The sequence below is a fragment of the Martes martes genome (genome assembly GCF_963455335.1).
Source record: "Martes martes genome assembly, chromosome: 1".
Classification (NCBI taxonomy): Eukaryota; Metazoa; Chordata; class Mammalia; order Carnivora; family Mustelidae; genus Martes; species Martes martes.
In genome coordinates, this window is record NC_137888.1 from 155,619,228 (window position 1) to 155,632,707 (window position 13,480).

The 13,480-nt window shown below is 39.3% G+C and overlaps 1 protein-coding gene across 4 annotated transcripts in view; it reads right to left on the bottom strand.

Annotated features, from left to right (window-relative positions):
- Positions 1-13,480, bottom strand: part of ANO10 (anoctamin 10) — a 218,966-nt gene that overhangs the window by 182,981 nt on the left and 22,505 nt on the right. For 3 of the 4 annotated variants that reach the window (XM_080796630.1, XM_080796631.1, XM_080796632.1), the window contains exons 5-6: positions 3,907-4,026; positions 1,146-1,715 (exon numbers count right to left, since the gene is read on the bottom strand). In XM_080796630.1, the coding sequence (XP_080652756.1) occupies positions 1,146-1,715; positions 3,907-4,026 (690 nt within the window). The remainder of the gene's footprint in view (positions 1-1,145; positions 1,716-3,906; positions 4,027-13,480) is intronic. The other variant, XM_080796633.1, reaches the window with a different exon arrangement.

Here is a 13,480-nt window from a genome sequence, read left to right on the forward strand (position 1 = left end):
ATGCGGGGCTCGATCCCAGGACCCCGGGATCATGACCTGAGCCGAAAGCAGAGGCTTTAACCCACTGAGCCACCCAGGCGCCCCACAAGGATTAATTTAAAGGGCAACTCAAATTTCCATCCCCAGCTAGGGAAAGGAGACACAGGACAGGCCCTGAGACAGTCGGGTGAAAGAACAAAGAAGATTCTTGAGGAGTGTCACCCTGCAGAAAGATGGTGTTACGCTTGTCTGGACCGGAACCCCACTGAGCTACTCAGCCACTGTCTGTCTTTGGGCAAGTCACTTAACCTCGGGATACTCAGCCTCCTTGCCTACAAAAACTGCTAACACCCCCTCCTCCCAGCATCACTGTCAGGATAAGAAGTAATATAAAACTTCAGTTCAGTTTCAGCAGAAGGAAAGCACTCAATAAATAGTAGTTGTTAAATGACTGATAAAAATAACTTAAATATCTTTATAGTCCATTAAGTTAAGATACAGACTTCTTCCTAAGGAATAACAGTGCATATTTGCTTGTTTGAGTGAATAAATAAAGAGTGAATGGCCAGTCACAACCATTTTTAAACTATACCCATTTCCCTTTTGCCACAGATGTATATATACACAAGAGTACCCGCTCTACTAAAGCCAGTGGCAGTCCTCGGTGCTCTAAACCACTAGACCATCAGCTCTCAGACACCAGACATAGTACAACTAGCCAAAGTATCTGAAGTTAATTCAACCTACTTTACCCCCCACAAAAAATACAAAATTATAGTATTGGGATCACAGGTTTTAGACAGAGAGGTGTGGATTAGCCTGGCTCGACAATTTGCCCGAACATTGTTTAACTCTCAGTGTCTCTATCCCTAAGATGGTGACATAACTTCCATTTCATAGTGTCCTGAGGTGAAAATGAGGTACCACGGACAAAGAGTTAGCAGGGCACCTGGAGTGCAGTAACCAACATTCATCTGTGACTGCCACAATAACCAAGAGGTGAGAGCATCAGAACCCACAAAGCTGATGAATTCCTCCTTATGTCTCTATAGTGAGCCCACAGCAACATCTCCTTGCTTTTGCAAAGCAGCAGGGATGGGAATCCTATGATCCAAGCAACATTTCCTATAGGCAAATAAGACATAAATGCAAGCATCACGTCTTACCCCATGAAGTTAGAAACTCAGCAGCGTATCGATAGAGGCGGTTCATGATCTCAATCACAATGGCATAGATGATGCTGGGCACATACAACAGGACACTGGTCCACTCCGATCCACTGCTCTCGTGTAGACTCAAGGCCCAGGCCTCCATGTCAAAGTAAATCATCATGACATACAGGGAGAAATAGAGACAGAGGCACACAAAGGGCAGAGAGACCAGGTAAATGCGCAACTGCCTCTTATAGCTGGGGTAGAGAGGCTCCTCCCTACCAGTGACGGGATTGATACCTAGGACCCCATGGAATCCCGGCCGGGGCTCCTCAAACTGTCTCTTCATGACAAGTGTCCCCCACCTGTAGGTCATACTGGCACAGCCACGCTTCCACACTTCCAGGATCACTGTGGACCAGATCAGGTTGAAGGAGGCGAAGATCACATACTTATCATAGTCTTCCCACACAAACAAATAGTAAGGTAACCCAATGACCGCCATAGGGATTAAGGCAACAGTGAAATATTCCAAAAATCCAAAGTAAAGAGCGATTGTTTCCCCAAAGTAGCCACGAATACGGTCTATAATGAAAGGGGGGGAAAAAAAAAGACCGTAAGTACAGACTACCAAAGACTTTCACCATTTCAAGTAAACTTATTTATTTTTGTAGTTAAGTGAGGGATCATTTAATACTCTCATTTCTCAATCAGTGTACAATGGTATATCTATCTTCCATGCAGTACCAAGACCCTACTTGCCTGGAGATCGAGCCCAATACTTGCCCCAGCTTAGAGCCCAGGCCATAGCTGCTGGAGCTGCTCTGAAAGGCACCCAGGATCTGTTTCCTCTTTACTCCCTTATCTGATAGATGCCCTCTTCCCAAAGAAAAATTCAGCTTGGGGCTTATCTCAAATATCCATGATCCAGCCTAAACTCAGTCATAGCCAGTGAGCCATTTTAATTTGGGGGTTTATGTTCTCTACCTTTCTCTCACTTTAATATCATAGCTATAGATGTTCTTTTCAAAGAAGACTCCATCCACAGTATCTGCTCCCACTGTCCAAAAATATAAATTTTCATCAATGTGCCATGGCAAATGATTCAATACACTGAAGAAAAGCTATTCAAAAGTATAAAACAATATTCTACACATTAACTTCTAGAACAGCCACGGGACACCTTCATCTATACCTTCATATAAGAACTGGGCAAAAGAAGGGACAAATGACATCACTGTTAAATACTCTATAAATACAACATGAGCTAACTCAAAAGGGGTCTCTCGAACACTCCATCCTTTGCCAGCTGCATCTACCTGGGCGAGTGCCTGGGCTGTAAAAGCATCCTGCACTGGGACCAGGGTGCGATGCAGGGGCTGGGGAGGTACAATAATGGGGTTATTATTTCTTGGTTTGTTACATGCAGTTAAAACTTCAAGATAATGTGTCAGATCAGTCTATGCAGACAGGTCAGAGTAAACTGGGATAAGCTATTTCCCGCTATCCTTATTCTTCCAACTAACCCAGGAACATGATAAAATAGTTGGTATGATCAGGTCACCTCAAATCTGAATCAGGTTAAAGGATATCCAAAAAATGAAAAAGAAAAACAACAACTACAAAAAAAGGTGCTCATGGTCCTGGTCTCCAAAATCACATGACCTCCCTCTTTTGATCTTAAGGGGAAGGTCAAGATTTGCCTGTGCCCCACCTGCTATCCCTAGTCCCAGCACTCCCCAAAGTCTCACACCCTCCACCACAACCATGCTCAGCCTCCACCCTCAACTCACTTTTCCCCTCACTTTCTAAGCAGTTACTGGATACTATCACCTACAAGTCCTAGAGGCAATACTTAAATTTACTACATCTAGATGCCACACAAATGTCAATTAGTGTAATACAAAACAACTAGTGTTTTACCTAGAACTATCAAAAATGAACTTTTCCTTTCAAAGAATTCAAGAAAAAATTCAAAATGCAATTTCAAATTTTCATCTTAAAAACAGATTTTTATTTACTGTGACAATATTATAGTAGCTGTTTTCAGGAATGGAAATTGGAAATAAAATTATTTTAGAGGGATTCCTTTGAACAAAATCAAAAGAGAAACACCCTTGAAATATGGATAGCAATGCTTATCATAAAATCTAACAGCTTAATAATCCTTATGCTTAAAAAACACAAGTCAAAAAATCTGAATATTCATTCTGAAGTCAGTTTGCATACAGTAATGCTAACACATACCAAATAACCTAATGGACACTCTTATAACTGTATTCAGAGAAAATGCATAGATTCAGTAATATACACCAAGATACTTACAAACTAGGCCTGTTAGTCTGCCCCTAAAAATGAGCACAGCTTGGTCTGCTCAAATGATTAGCTCTAAAGAAACAGAAATTTTCCAATACAAGATATTCACAGTCAAATGAAATTCTCATAAAATCTGTTCTACTCCAACTCGGACATGTACTCATGAAGGCCACTCTGAATAGCCTGTGTTGTTGGTGAAAGTTAAGGAGAGCTTGCCATTCAGCCCATCTGAGATGCTATTAGAAATAAAAGAAATTACTAAATAGGTCATGCAATAGGGTAGAGAGGTTCCTCCCTACCAGTGACACCATTTTATCTAACCCCAATTTTTGCCCACAGAGCCTTGCCCAGCAGAGCATTAAACATCTACCCAATATGCTAAGAAACAAGCCACTGCTGAATCATGACATCTGGTTGGTAGTCCTTCCTCTTCCCTACGAGAACAGGTATTGACACATACCTAGGGGCTGATACTTCAAAGTAAACCGCGTGTACCAGCTGTCCTCAAGCTTCTTCAGGGCTTCATTATCATGCAGTGGGAACACCTGAATCACGATGCCAGAAGTGAGCAATCTTCTCACTGCAGACGGAAAATGGGCCAGACTAGATAAAATGGCTTTGAGATCACTCGTGATATACTTCTTCAAATGCTAGAGAGCCAGCCCAGTATGGAAGGGGTGTTGTACAAGGAGCAGTGGTATACTGCCTACTCTGAAGGTATATATTCTTTTGTTCTTCGCAGTGTAAATATCTTGACTATTTTAACTATGAAAGCAATACAACTTTATGTAAAATTATAAACCATACTGAAATGTACAAATTAGAATTGGACAGATCCTCCCACAAAAAATAACCAGTGTAAACAACAATTTTGTTTAAAACCAAACTTCAAAACATACATCCATAAATATATATTATAAAAATAAAAGTAGGATCATTCTATACACATTGTTCTGTAATCTTTTCTCATATAGTAGTGTAAAACAAATGTTTTTCAATGCCATTGCCTAGAACATGAAATGTCCTTTTTAACAGGATCATAATATTCCCTTGTATGAAGTGCTAAAATTTAATCCTCTATTGAAAAATACTTGTTCCCCGCCCCCTCTTTTTTTGCCATTATAAATGTTAAAATTCAGGGTGCCTAGGGGGCTCAGTCAGTTAAGCATACCACTCTTGGTTTCTGCTCAGGTTATGGAATCATGGTCGTGGGATCCAGCCCCACATCAGGCTCCATGCTCAGCTAGGAGTCTGCTGGAGATTCTCTCCCTTTGCCCCTCCCCACTCTGCAAATACGCTTGCTCTCTCTAATAAATAAATCTTAATAAATAAACAAATGTTAAAATTCTTATACACATATCTTTTCCCACCTGCCCACTATTTCTTCAGACATACTTAGCAGTAGAATTAGAAGTAGAGTTAGAAGTAGAAGTAGAATTGCTAGGTCCAAGAGCATATGTATTTTAAGTCTGAACAGCAATTATAATATTGCCCCTAGAAAGACTTTACTAATCTGTCCTCCCACCACAGTGAAGGTAAGAAGACAGTGTTCAGTTCCTTTCATCCTTGATGATACTGAATATTTGCAGAATCATTTTCATCTTTTCTAATCTGATAACAAAGGCTTACATTTACAAACAGCAAATAACAAAACCAAATAAAATAATACTTTCAGCAATCAGCTGACTAGTATGATTTTATCACTCATGCACATATACTTGAATGAGACAAATGAATTTACCCAAAGACAATATCCCCTAGTAATATGTGAAAACAGGGCATTCTCACATCCATAAATTATTTTTTTTAAAGATTTTATTTATTTATTTGACAGACAGAGATCAAGTAGGCAGAGAGGCAGGCAGAGAGAGGAGAGAAAGCAGCTCTCCACGGAGCAGAGAGCCCAATGCAGGGCTCGATCCCAGGACCCTGGGCTTTAACCCACTGAGCCACCCAGGCGCCCTCATCCATAAATTATTTAGAGTGACTCACTGGGTGTGTGGGTCTTCAGATCTTAACAGGATGTGATCAGCAGACATGAAGAGCTCTGATGCTGTGCCTTGAGCCATATGTGGGGAGATGAACTACTTTCTACACAAGTTTCTAGTAGAGTCTCTAACTTAAGAGTACAGTTGCTTATAAGATGGAATTTGCATAAAGAAAAGATGCTTTGCTGTTTTCATCCACTGATAAGCTTTGAGCTCTTCAAGGCTCTTCCAAGGGCTGCCTCTCTTATCTCCTATCTACCTTGTCACCAAAGACAAGTGATGAGCATATTAAGCAACAGGCCCTTCAAGGAGGATGAAAATGAACATCTGCAACATCGAAGCAAAGTATGTTTTGAGTTTTCCCTGTAGAAATACTATATATAACAAAGAAAGATGCTATTTTCGACAGATGGCCCTATCAGAAAATCTTCAGAGTAATTTAAAAGTAAAGCAGGGGCGCCTGGGTGTCTCAGTCAATTAAGCGTCTGACTCTAGATTTCAGTTCAGGTAATGATCTCAGTGTTGTGAGATCCAGCCCAGATCATACTCCACACCTGGGTGTGGAGCCTGTTTCAGTTTCCCTCTCTCCCACTCCCTCTATCCCTGTCCCCTCCAGCTCTAAAACATAAAAATAATAAAAATAAAGTTAACTTCTTAGAAATGAACAAAGAATCCTAAACAGGAGATGTGTGATACCAACAATAGGAAGAAGCCTGGGTCTGAAAGAAAAGTCCTTAATCGATGAGTCTTACAATTATATTTCACACAGAAGTTATAAAAAAGTCTTAAAGGAGCACCTGGGTGGCTCAGTCAGTTGAGCATCAGACTCAGTTTCAGCACAGGTCGTGATCTCAGGGTCATAAGATCGAACCCCAGGTTGGGCTCCACGCTCAGGAGAGAGTCTGCTGGAGATTCTCCCTCTTCCTCACCCTGTGCCCCTACCCCTTCTCTCATGCTCTCTCTCTATAAATAAATAAATCTTTTTTTAAAAAGTCTTGAAAAGCAAGGGATGTGATGAAATCCTTAATGACTAAAAAAAGCACATACTCATTAATTAGCAGGAAAAGATACATGGTTTAAGTTATATTAGCCACTGATGCTGTCAAGTCCATTTTTTAATGTTTTTATTCTGAAGTATTTCAGTGAGTTTTTCTTTCACTCACATGAGTGAAAGTCGATCATCCACAACTGTTCTGATTCTTCTCTCTTATTTGAAGATGCACAGCTGTACTTTATTCTTTCTTGCATCACTATCCTTTTCAGTTACTGTGTCAAGTTATTCAACTTTGAACTGACAACATCTAAATTATTTTACTATTTCTAAGTTCTTTTTAAAAAACTGACTGCATTCTACTATAGATGACTTTCTCGGCAGGCATAAAAACCAGCTACTTCTAAAAAAAGGACCGTGAACTGAAAGACTCAGAATATAAAGCCTCAAGTCCTAAATTACCAGGCTTCTCTTCACCACCAATGCCAAAAGCATGGTTCCAATTTCAGCTTCTAAAAATAGAGGTTTGTCTTTTAATCCTTTAACTTTCTCTTGTCAGCGAAGAATGTAATTAAAATGCCCCTTACCTTCAAAGGTAAGATGCTGTGTAGGCCTATTTAAAGACAGAAACAACGGCTTCCCAGGAGGATGGAGATGGCAGATTGGAGCTCACCTCTCCCCAGACACACCAAGACTACAACTACATATAGAACAACTCTGTCTGAGAATGACCTGAAGAGTAACAGAACAGCTCTTTCACAGCTAGAAAGAAAAAGTCACATTGAGAAGCACAAGAGGGGCAGAGAAGTGGTCTAATCAGGACCCAAACCCACAGCATGGCAGCCCACAAGTGGGAGGGATAGCACATACAGGGAGGTCCTCCCTGTGAAGCGTTCAAGCCCCACATGGGGTAATCTTGCCACAGGAACCTGCAACGAGAAGATGGGCCCCAAAATGTCTGGTTTTGAAAATCAGCAGGGCTTAATCCCAAGAGAGCAAGAGGGCTACAGGAAACCAAGATTCCACTCTTAAAAGACCCATCCACATACTTGCTCTAAGACCCAGTGCCAAGGCAGCAGTTTGAAAGTACCTGGGCCATATATGAAGCAGATTCACTGACTAACTTTAGGACATGTGCCAGAGGTTCAGGGAACTGCAGAAAGATTCTCAAGGAATGGAAGCGCTGGCAGATGCCATTTTTCTCACCCTACCTAGCTGGCCTAGTACTGGTGAGAAAGACTTCTGACACTCTCCATCTACCTAGCTAGCACTGTTAGCCCCACCCTGGTATTCCCCTGCAGACCTGCCCTGCTCAACTCTCCCCACCCTGGAAGGCACCCCCCACCCAAAGTAGCTCCCACCCCACCACACCCACCAGGCCACCTCCACCTTAACTGGTGCTCCCCGAAAGAGCCTCCCATCTACCATTAGGCCACAACAGTTGTGGCTCACCCAAAACAGGAGGGAACACACAAAGGACACTCTTGGGGCTCCTGATTCGGGTGACCAGCAGGGGACTGCACTTCTGGGCCCCACAGTACACCTTCTACAGAAGGCCACTTCTTTAAGACCAGATGTTGCTGATCTACTTAAAACACACAAACATAAAGAGACAAGGTGAGAAGACAGAGGAATATGTTCCAAATGAAAGAATAAGATAAAACCTCAGAAAAAGAATTAAATGAAAAAGAGATAAGCAATCTCCCTGAAAAAGACTTTCAAGTAATGGTCATGAAGATGCTCACCAAACACAGGTGAAGAATTGATGAACACAGCAAAAACTTCAAGAAAGAGATAAATAATACAAAACAAGAACCAATCAGAGCCAAACAATATAATGACTGAGTTGAAAAATATACTAGAGGGAATCAGCAGCAGATTAGAGGATGCAGAAGAATGGATCAGCTGGAAAACAGGGTAATGGAAATGACCCTAGCTGAATGGCAAAAAGAAAAAAGAATTTTTAAAGCCGAGGATAGGTGGGGCACCTGGGTGGCTCAGTCAGTTAAGCATCTGTCTTCGGCTCAGATGCAGAAGAATGGATCAGCAATCTGAAAAACAGGGTAATGGAAATGACCCTAGCTGAATGGCAAAAAGAAAAAAGAATTTTTAAAACCGAGGATAGTTGGGGCACCTGGGTGGCTCAGTCAGTTAAGCATCTGCCTTTGGCTCAGGTCATGATTCCAAGGTCCTGGGACCAAGCCCCATGTCAGACTCTCTGCGCAGCAGGAAGGCTGCTTCTCCCTCTCTCCCCCTGCCCCACCCCCATCAAATAAATAAATAAAATCTTAAAAAAAAAACAACAACTGAGTATATAGTTTAAGAGACCTTCAGGACAACATCAAGGATACTAACATTTGCATTTTACAGGTCCCAGAATGAGAAGATAAAGAAAAAGGAGCAGAAAACTTCTTTAAAGAAGTTATAGCTAAAACAGACAAGGAAGAGACATCCAGGTCCAAAAATGAAAGAGAGCCCTGGGCAAGAAAACAGACATCCAGATCCAAAAAAGGAAAGACATCCCCAAAAAAGATGAACCCAAAGAAGTTCATACCAAGATACAAAAATAATGAAAATATCAAAAATTCATGAGAAAATATTAAAAGCAGCAGGAAATAAGCAACTAGTTACATACATGAGAACAGCCATAATACTATCAGCTAATTTTTCAGCAGACTTTGCAGGTCAGAAAGGAGTGGTACAATATATTCAAAGTACTGAGAGGGAAAAATCCACAAAGAGAAACAAGGTTATCTATGCAGCAAGGTTATCATTCAGAACTGTAGTACAAATAAAGAGTTTTCCAGACAAAAGAGTTCATCACCACTAAACCTGCTTTACAGGAAATGTTAAAGGAACTTCTGTAAGCAGAAAAGAAACGGCCATAACTAGAAGAAAATTTTGAAAGAAAAAATCTAACTGTAACAGTGAACATATAAAGTAAAGGTGGTAGATCAACTACTTATAAAGCTAATATGAAGGTTAAAGACAAAAGTAGTAAGTCAACAATATTTACAACAGTTAGTTAAGGGATACACAAAATAAAAAGATGTGAAATATGATGACAAAAACATAAAACAGGGAGGGGGAGAGTAAAAATGTAGTGTTCTTAGAATGTGTTCAAACTTAAGCAACCATCAACTTGAAACATACTGCTACATACATAGGGTATTATATGTGAACCTCATGGTAATCACAAACAAAAAACCTATAATAGATACACAAAGAATAAAAAGAAAGGAATTCAAACATTAAATTCAAATACTAAAGAAAACCAGGAAATCACAAGGGAATAAGCAAGAGAAGAAGAAACACAGAAGAACTACAAAAACAATTAACAAAATGGCAATAAGTACATACCTATCAATAAGTAAATATAAATGGACAAAGTCTGCCAAGTGTACCCAAATGATATAGGGTGACTGAATGGATAAATAAATGAAACTTATCTATATGCTATCTAAAAGAGACTCATTTCAGATCTAAAGACTTGCACAGACTAAAAGTGAAGGGATGATAAAAGATATTCCATGAAAATGAAATGAAAAGAAAGCTAGAGTAGCAATACTTATGTCAGACAAAATGGACTGTAAAACAAAGACTGTATAACAGAAAGGGCCCTACATAATAATAAAAAAATCAATCCAAGAAGAGGATATAACAATTGTAAATAACTATGTACCCAACATAGAAGCACTTAAGTACATAAAGCAAATATTAACCGCCAAAAAGGGAGAAACTAAGAATAATACAATAATCGTAGGGGACTTTAATGCTCCACTTACACAAATGGATAGATCATCCAGGCAGAAAATCAATTAAAAAAAACAGTGGCCTTAAAGTGACACATTATACCAGATGGATTTAACAGATATATACAAAAAATTTCATCCCAAACCAGCAGAGCACATATTCTTTTGAAGTCCATATGGAACATTCAACAGGATAAATCACATATTAGGGAACAAAATAAGTTACAATAAATTGAAGAAGACTGAAATCATATCAAGCATCTTTTATGACCACAATGGTATAAGACAATAAATCAACTACAAGGAAAAAATGAATATATATCTATATACATAGAGGCTAAACAAAACTCTAATAAACAGGGCGCCTGGGTGGCTCAGTGGGTTAAAGCCTCTGCCTTCGGCTCAGGTCATGATCTCAGGGTCCTGGGATCGAGCCCTGCATCAGGCTCTCTGCTCAGCAGGGAGCCTGCTTCCCCCTCTCTCTCTGCCTGCCTCTCTGCCTACTTGTGATCTCTGTCTGTCAAATAAATAAATAAAATCTTTAAAAAAAAAAAAAAACTCTAATAAACAATCAATGGTCAATATATCAATGAGAAAATTTAAAAAAAAATTCCCACAAAAAAACCCCTTGAGACAAATGAAAATGGAAACACAGTGTCCCAAAATCAATGAGACTCAGCAAAAGCAGCTGTAAGGGAAGTTACAGTAATAGAGGCCTACCTCAAGAAACCAGAAAAAATCTCCAATAAACAATATAACCTTACATCTAAATAAACTGGAGAAAGAACAAAGCCCAAAGTTAATAAAAGGAAAGAAATAATAAAGATCAAAGTGGAAATAAATGAAATAGAGATCTCAAAAATAATGGAAAAGATCAATGAAACTAGTAGCTCGTTCTTCAAAGGATAAACAAAAATGATAAACAAGAAGAAGAAGAAGAGGAGGAGGAAGAAGGAGGAGGAGTAGGGAAGGAGGAGGGGAGAGGGGGAGGGGGAAGGGGGGAGGGGGAGGGGGAAGGGAGACGGGGAAGAAGAAGAAGAAAGAAAGGAAGGAAGGAGGGAGGGAGAGTAGAGAGACCAAATAAATACAATTAGAAATGAAAGAGAAGTTACAACTGACAAAACCACAAAGGATTATAAGAGACTACCACCAACAGTTACACGCCAACAAACTGGACAGCCTGGAAGAAACTGATAAATTCCTGGAAACACTCAATTTTCAGGGAAGACTGAAATAGGAAGAAAGAGAAAATCTGAACAGACTGCTTACTGGTAATGAAACTGAATCAGTAATCAAAAAACATCCAACAAAGAAAAGACCAGAACCAAACAGCCTCACAGGTGAATTCTACTAAACATTTATTTTTTTAAAGATTTTGTTTGTTTGTTTGTTTATTTATTTAGAGAGTGTGAGCGGGGTGGGGGGAGGGGGGGCAGGGGGGGCGGGGTGGAGAGCAGAGGGAGAGGAAGGATCTCAAGCAGACTCCATGCTGAGCACAGAGCCCAACATGGAGCCCAGTCTCACAATCCTGAGATCATGACCTGAGTTGAAATCCAGAGTCGGACACTAAACTGACTGAACCATTCAGGTGCCCCACTACCAAACATTTAAAGAAGATTTAATACCTATCTTTCTCAAACTATTCTAAAAATTTCAAGAGAAAGGAACACTTTAAAATTCATTCGATGAGGCCAGAATTTACCCTGATACTAAAACCAGACAAAGATTCTACAAAAAAAGAAAATTACAGGCCAGTATCACTGATGAAAATATGGTTAAAAATCCTCAACAAAATATAAGCAAACCAATTCAATAATACATTAAAAGGATTATACATGATAATCAAGTGGAATTTATTCCAGGGATGAAAGGATGGTTCAATATCCTCAAATCAGTCAATGTGATATACAACATTCATAAAATGAAGGATAAAAATCATACGATCACCTCAATAGATGCAGAAAAAGTATTTGATGAATTCTACATCCATTTATGATTTTAAAAAACTCTCAATAAAATGGGTGTAGTATATATCAACATAATAAAGGCCACATGTAACATAAAACATAAATAACATCAAACTCAAGGTTAGGAACAAGACAAGGATATCCACTTTCACCACTTTTATTCAACATAGTATTAGAAGTTCTAACTGCAACAATCAGACAGCAAAAAGGAATAAAAGGCATTCAAATTGGTAAAGGGGAAGTTAAATTGTCACTATTGGCAGATAGCATTATATTATACATAGAAAAACCTAAAGAATGCACCAAAAACTATTAGATTAAATGGATTCAGTTAAGATGAATGAGATAAAATTAATACATAGAAATCTGTTCTGTTTTTATACACTAATAGCAAAATATCATAAAGAGAAATTAAGAAAACAATTCCACTTACAATTGCATCAAAAATAATAAAATACATAGGATTAACTTAACAAAGGAGGTGAAAGACCTGTACTCTGAAAACTGTAAGTCACTGATGGAAGAAACTGAAGATTAACACAAATAAATGGAAAGATATACTGTGCTCATGGATTGGAAGAATTAAGATTGTTAAAATGTTCATACTAACCAAAGCAATCTAAATTCAAGGCAATCACTATCAAAATACCAATGGCATCTTTTTCTCATTTACTTATTTTTATTTTATAATTTTGCATATTTTAGTAGCTCCCCCAAATCCCATTTTATTTTTGTTATTTTTTATTATGTTACGTTAGTCACCATACAGTACATCATTAGTTTTTGCTGCAGTGTTCCAAGATTCATTGTTTACATATAACACACAGTGCTCCATGCAGTATATGCCCTCCTTAATACCCATCACCAGGCCACCCCATCCGCCCCCCCAACAAACCCCTCAGTTTGTTTCTCGGAGTCCACAGTCTCTCATGTTCATCTCTCCCTCCGATTTCCACTCCCCTCTTCATTTTTCCCTTCCTTCTTCTAATGTACCAATGGCATTTTTTATAGAACTAGAACAAATCATTCTAAAATTTGGACGGAACCACAAAAGACCCCAAATAACCAAAGTTATCTCTCTCTCTTTTTTTTTTAAAGATTTTATTTATTTATTTGAGAGAGACAGAGATAACAAGAGAGAGAGAGAGTGAGTGTATGAGCAGGGAAGCAGGCTCCCTGCTGAACAAGGAGCCCAATGTGGGCTCAATCCTAGGACCCTGGTATCATGACCTGAGACGAAGGCAGATGCTTAACCAAATGAGCCACCCAGGCAAGCTCATAACCAAAGCCATCTTGAGAAAGAAGAACAAAACTGGAGGTATCACGTTCCCAGATT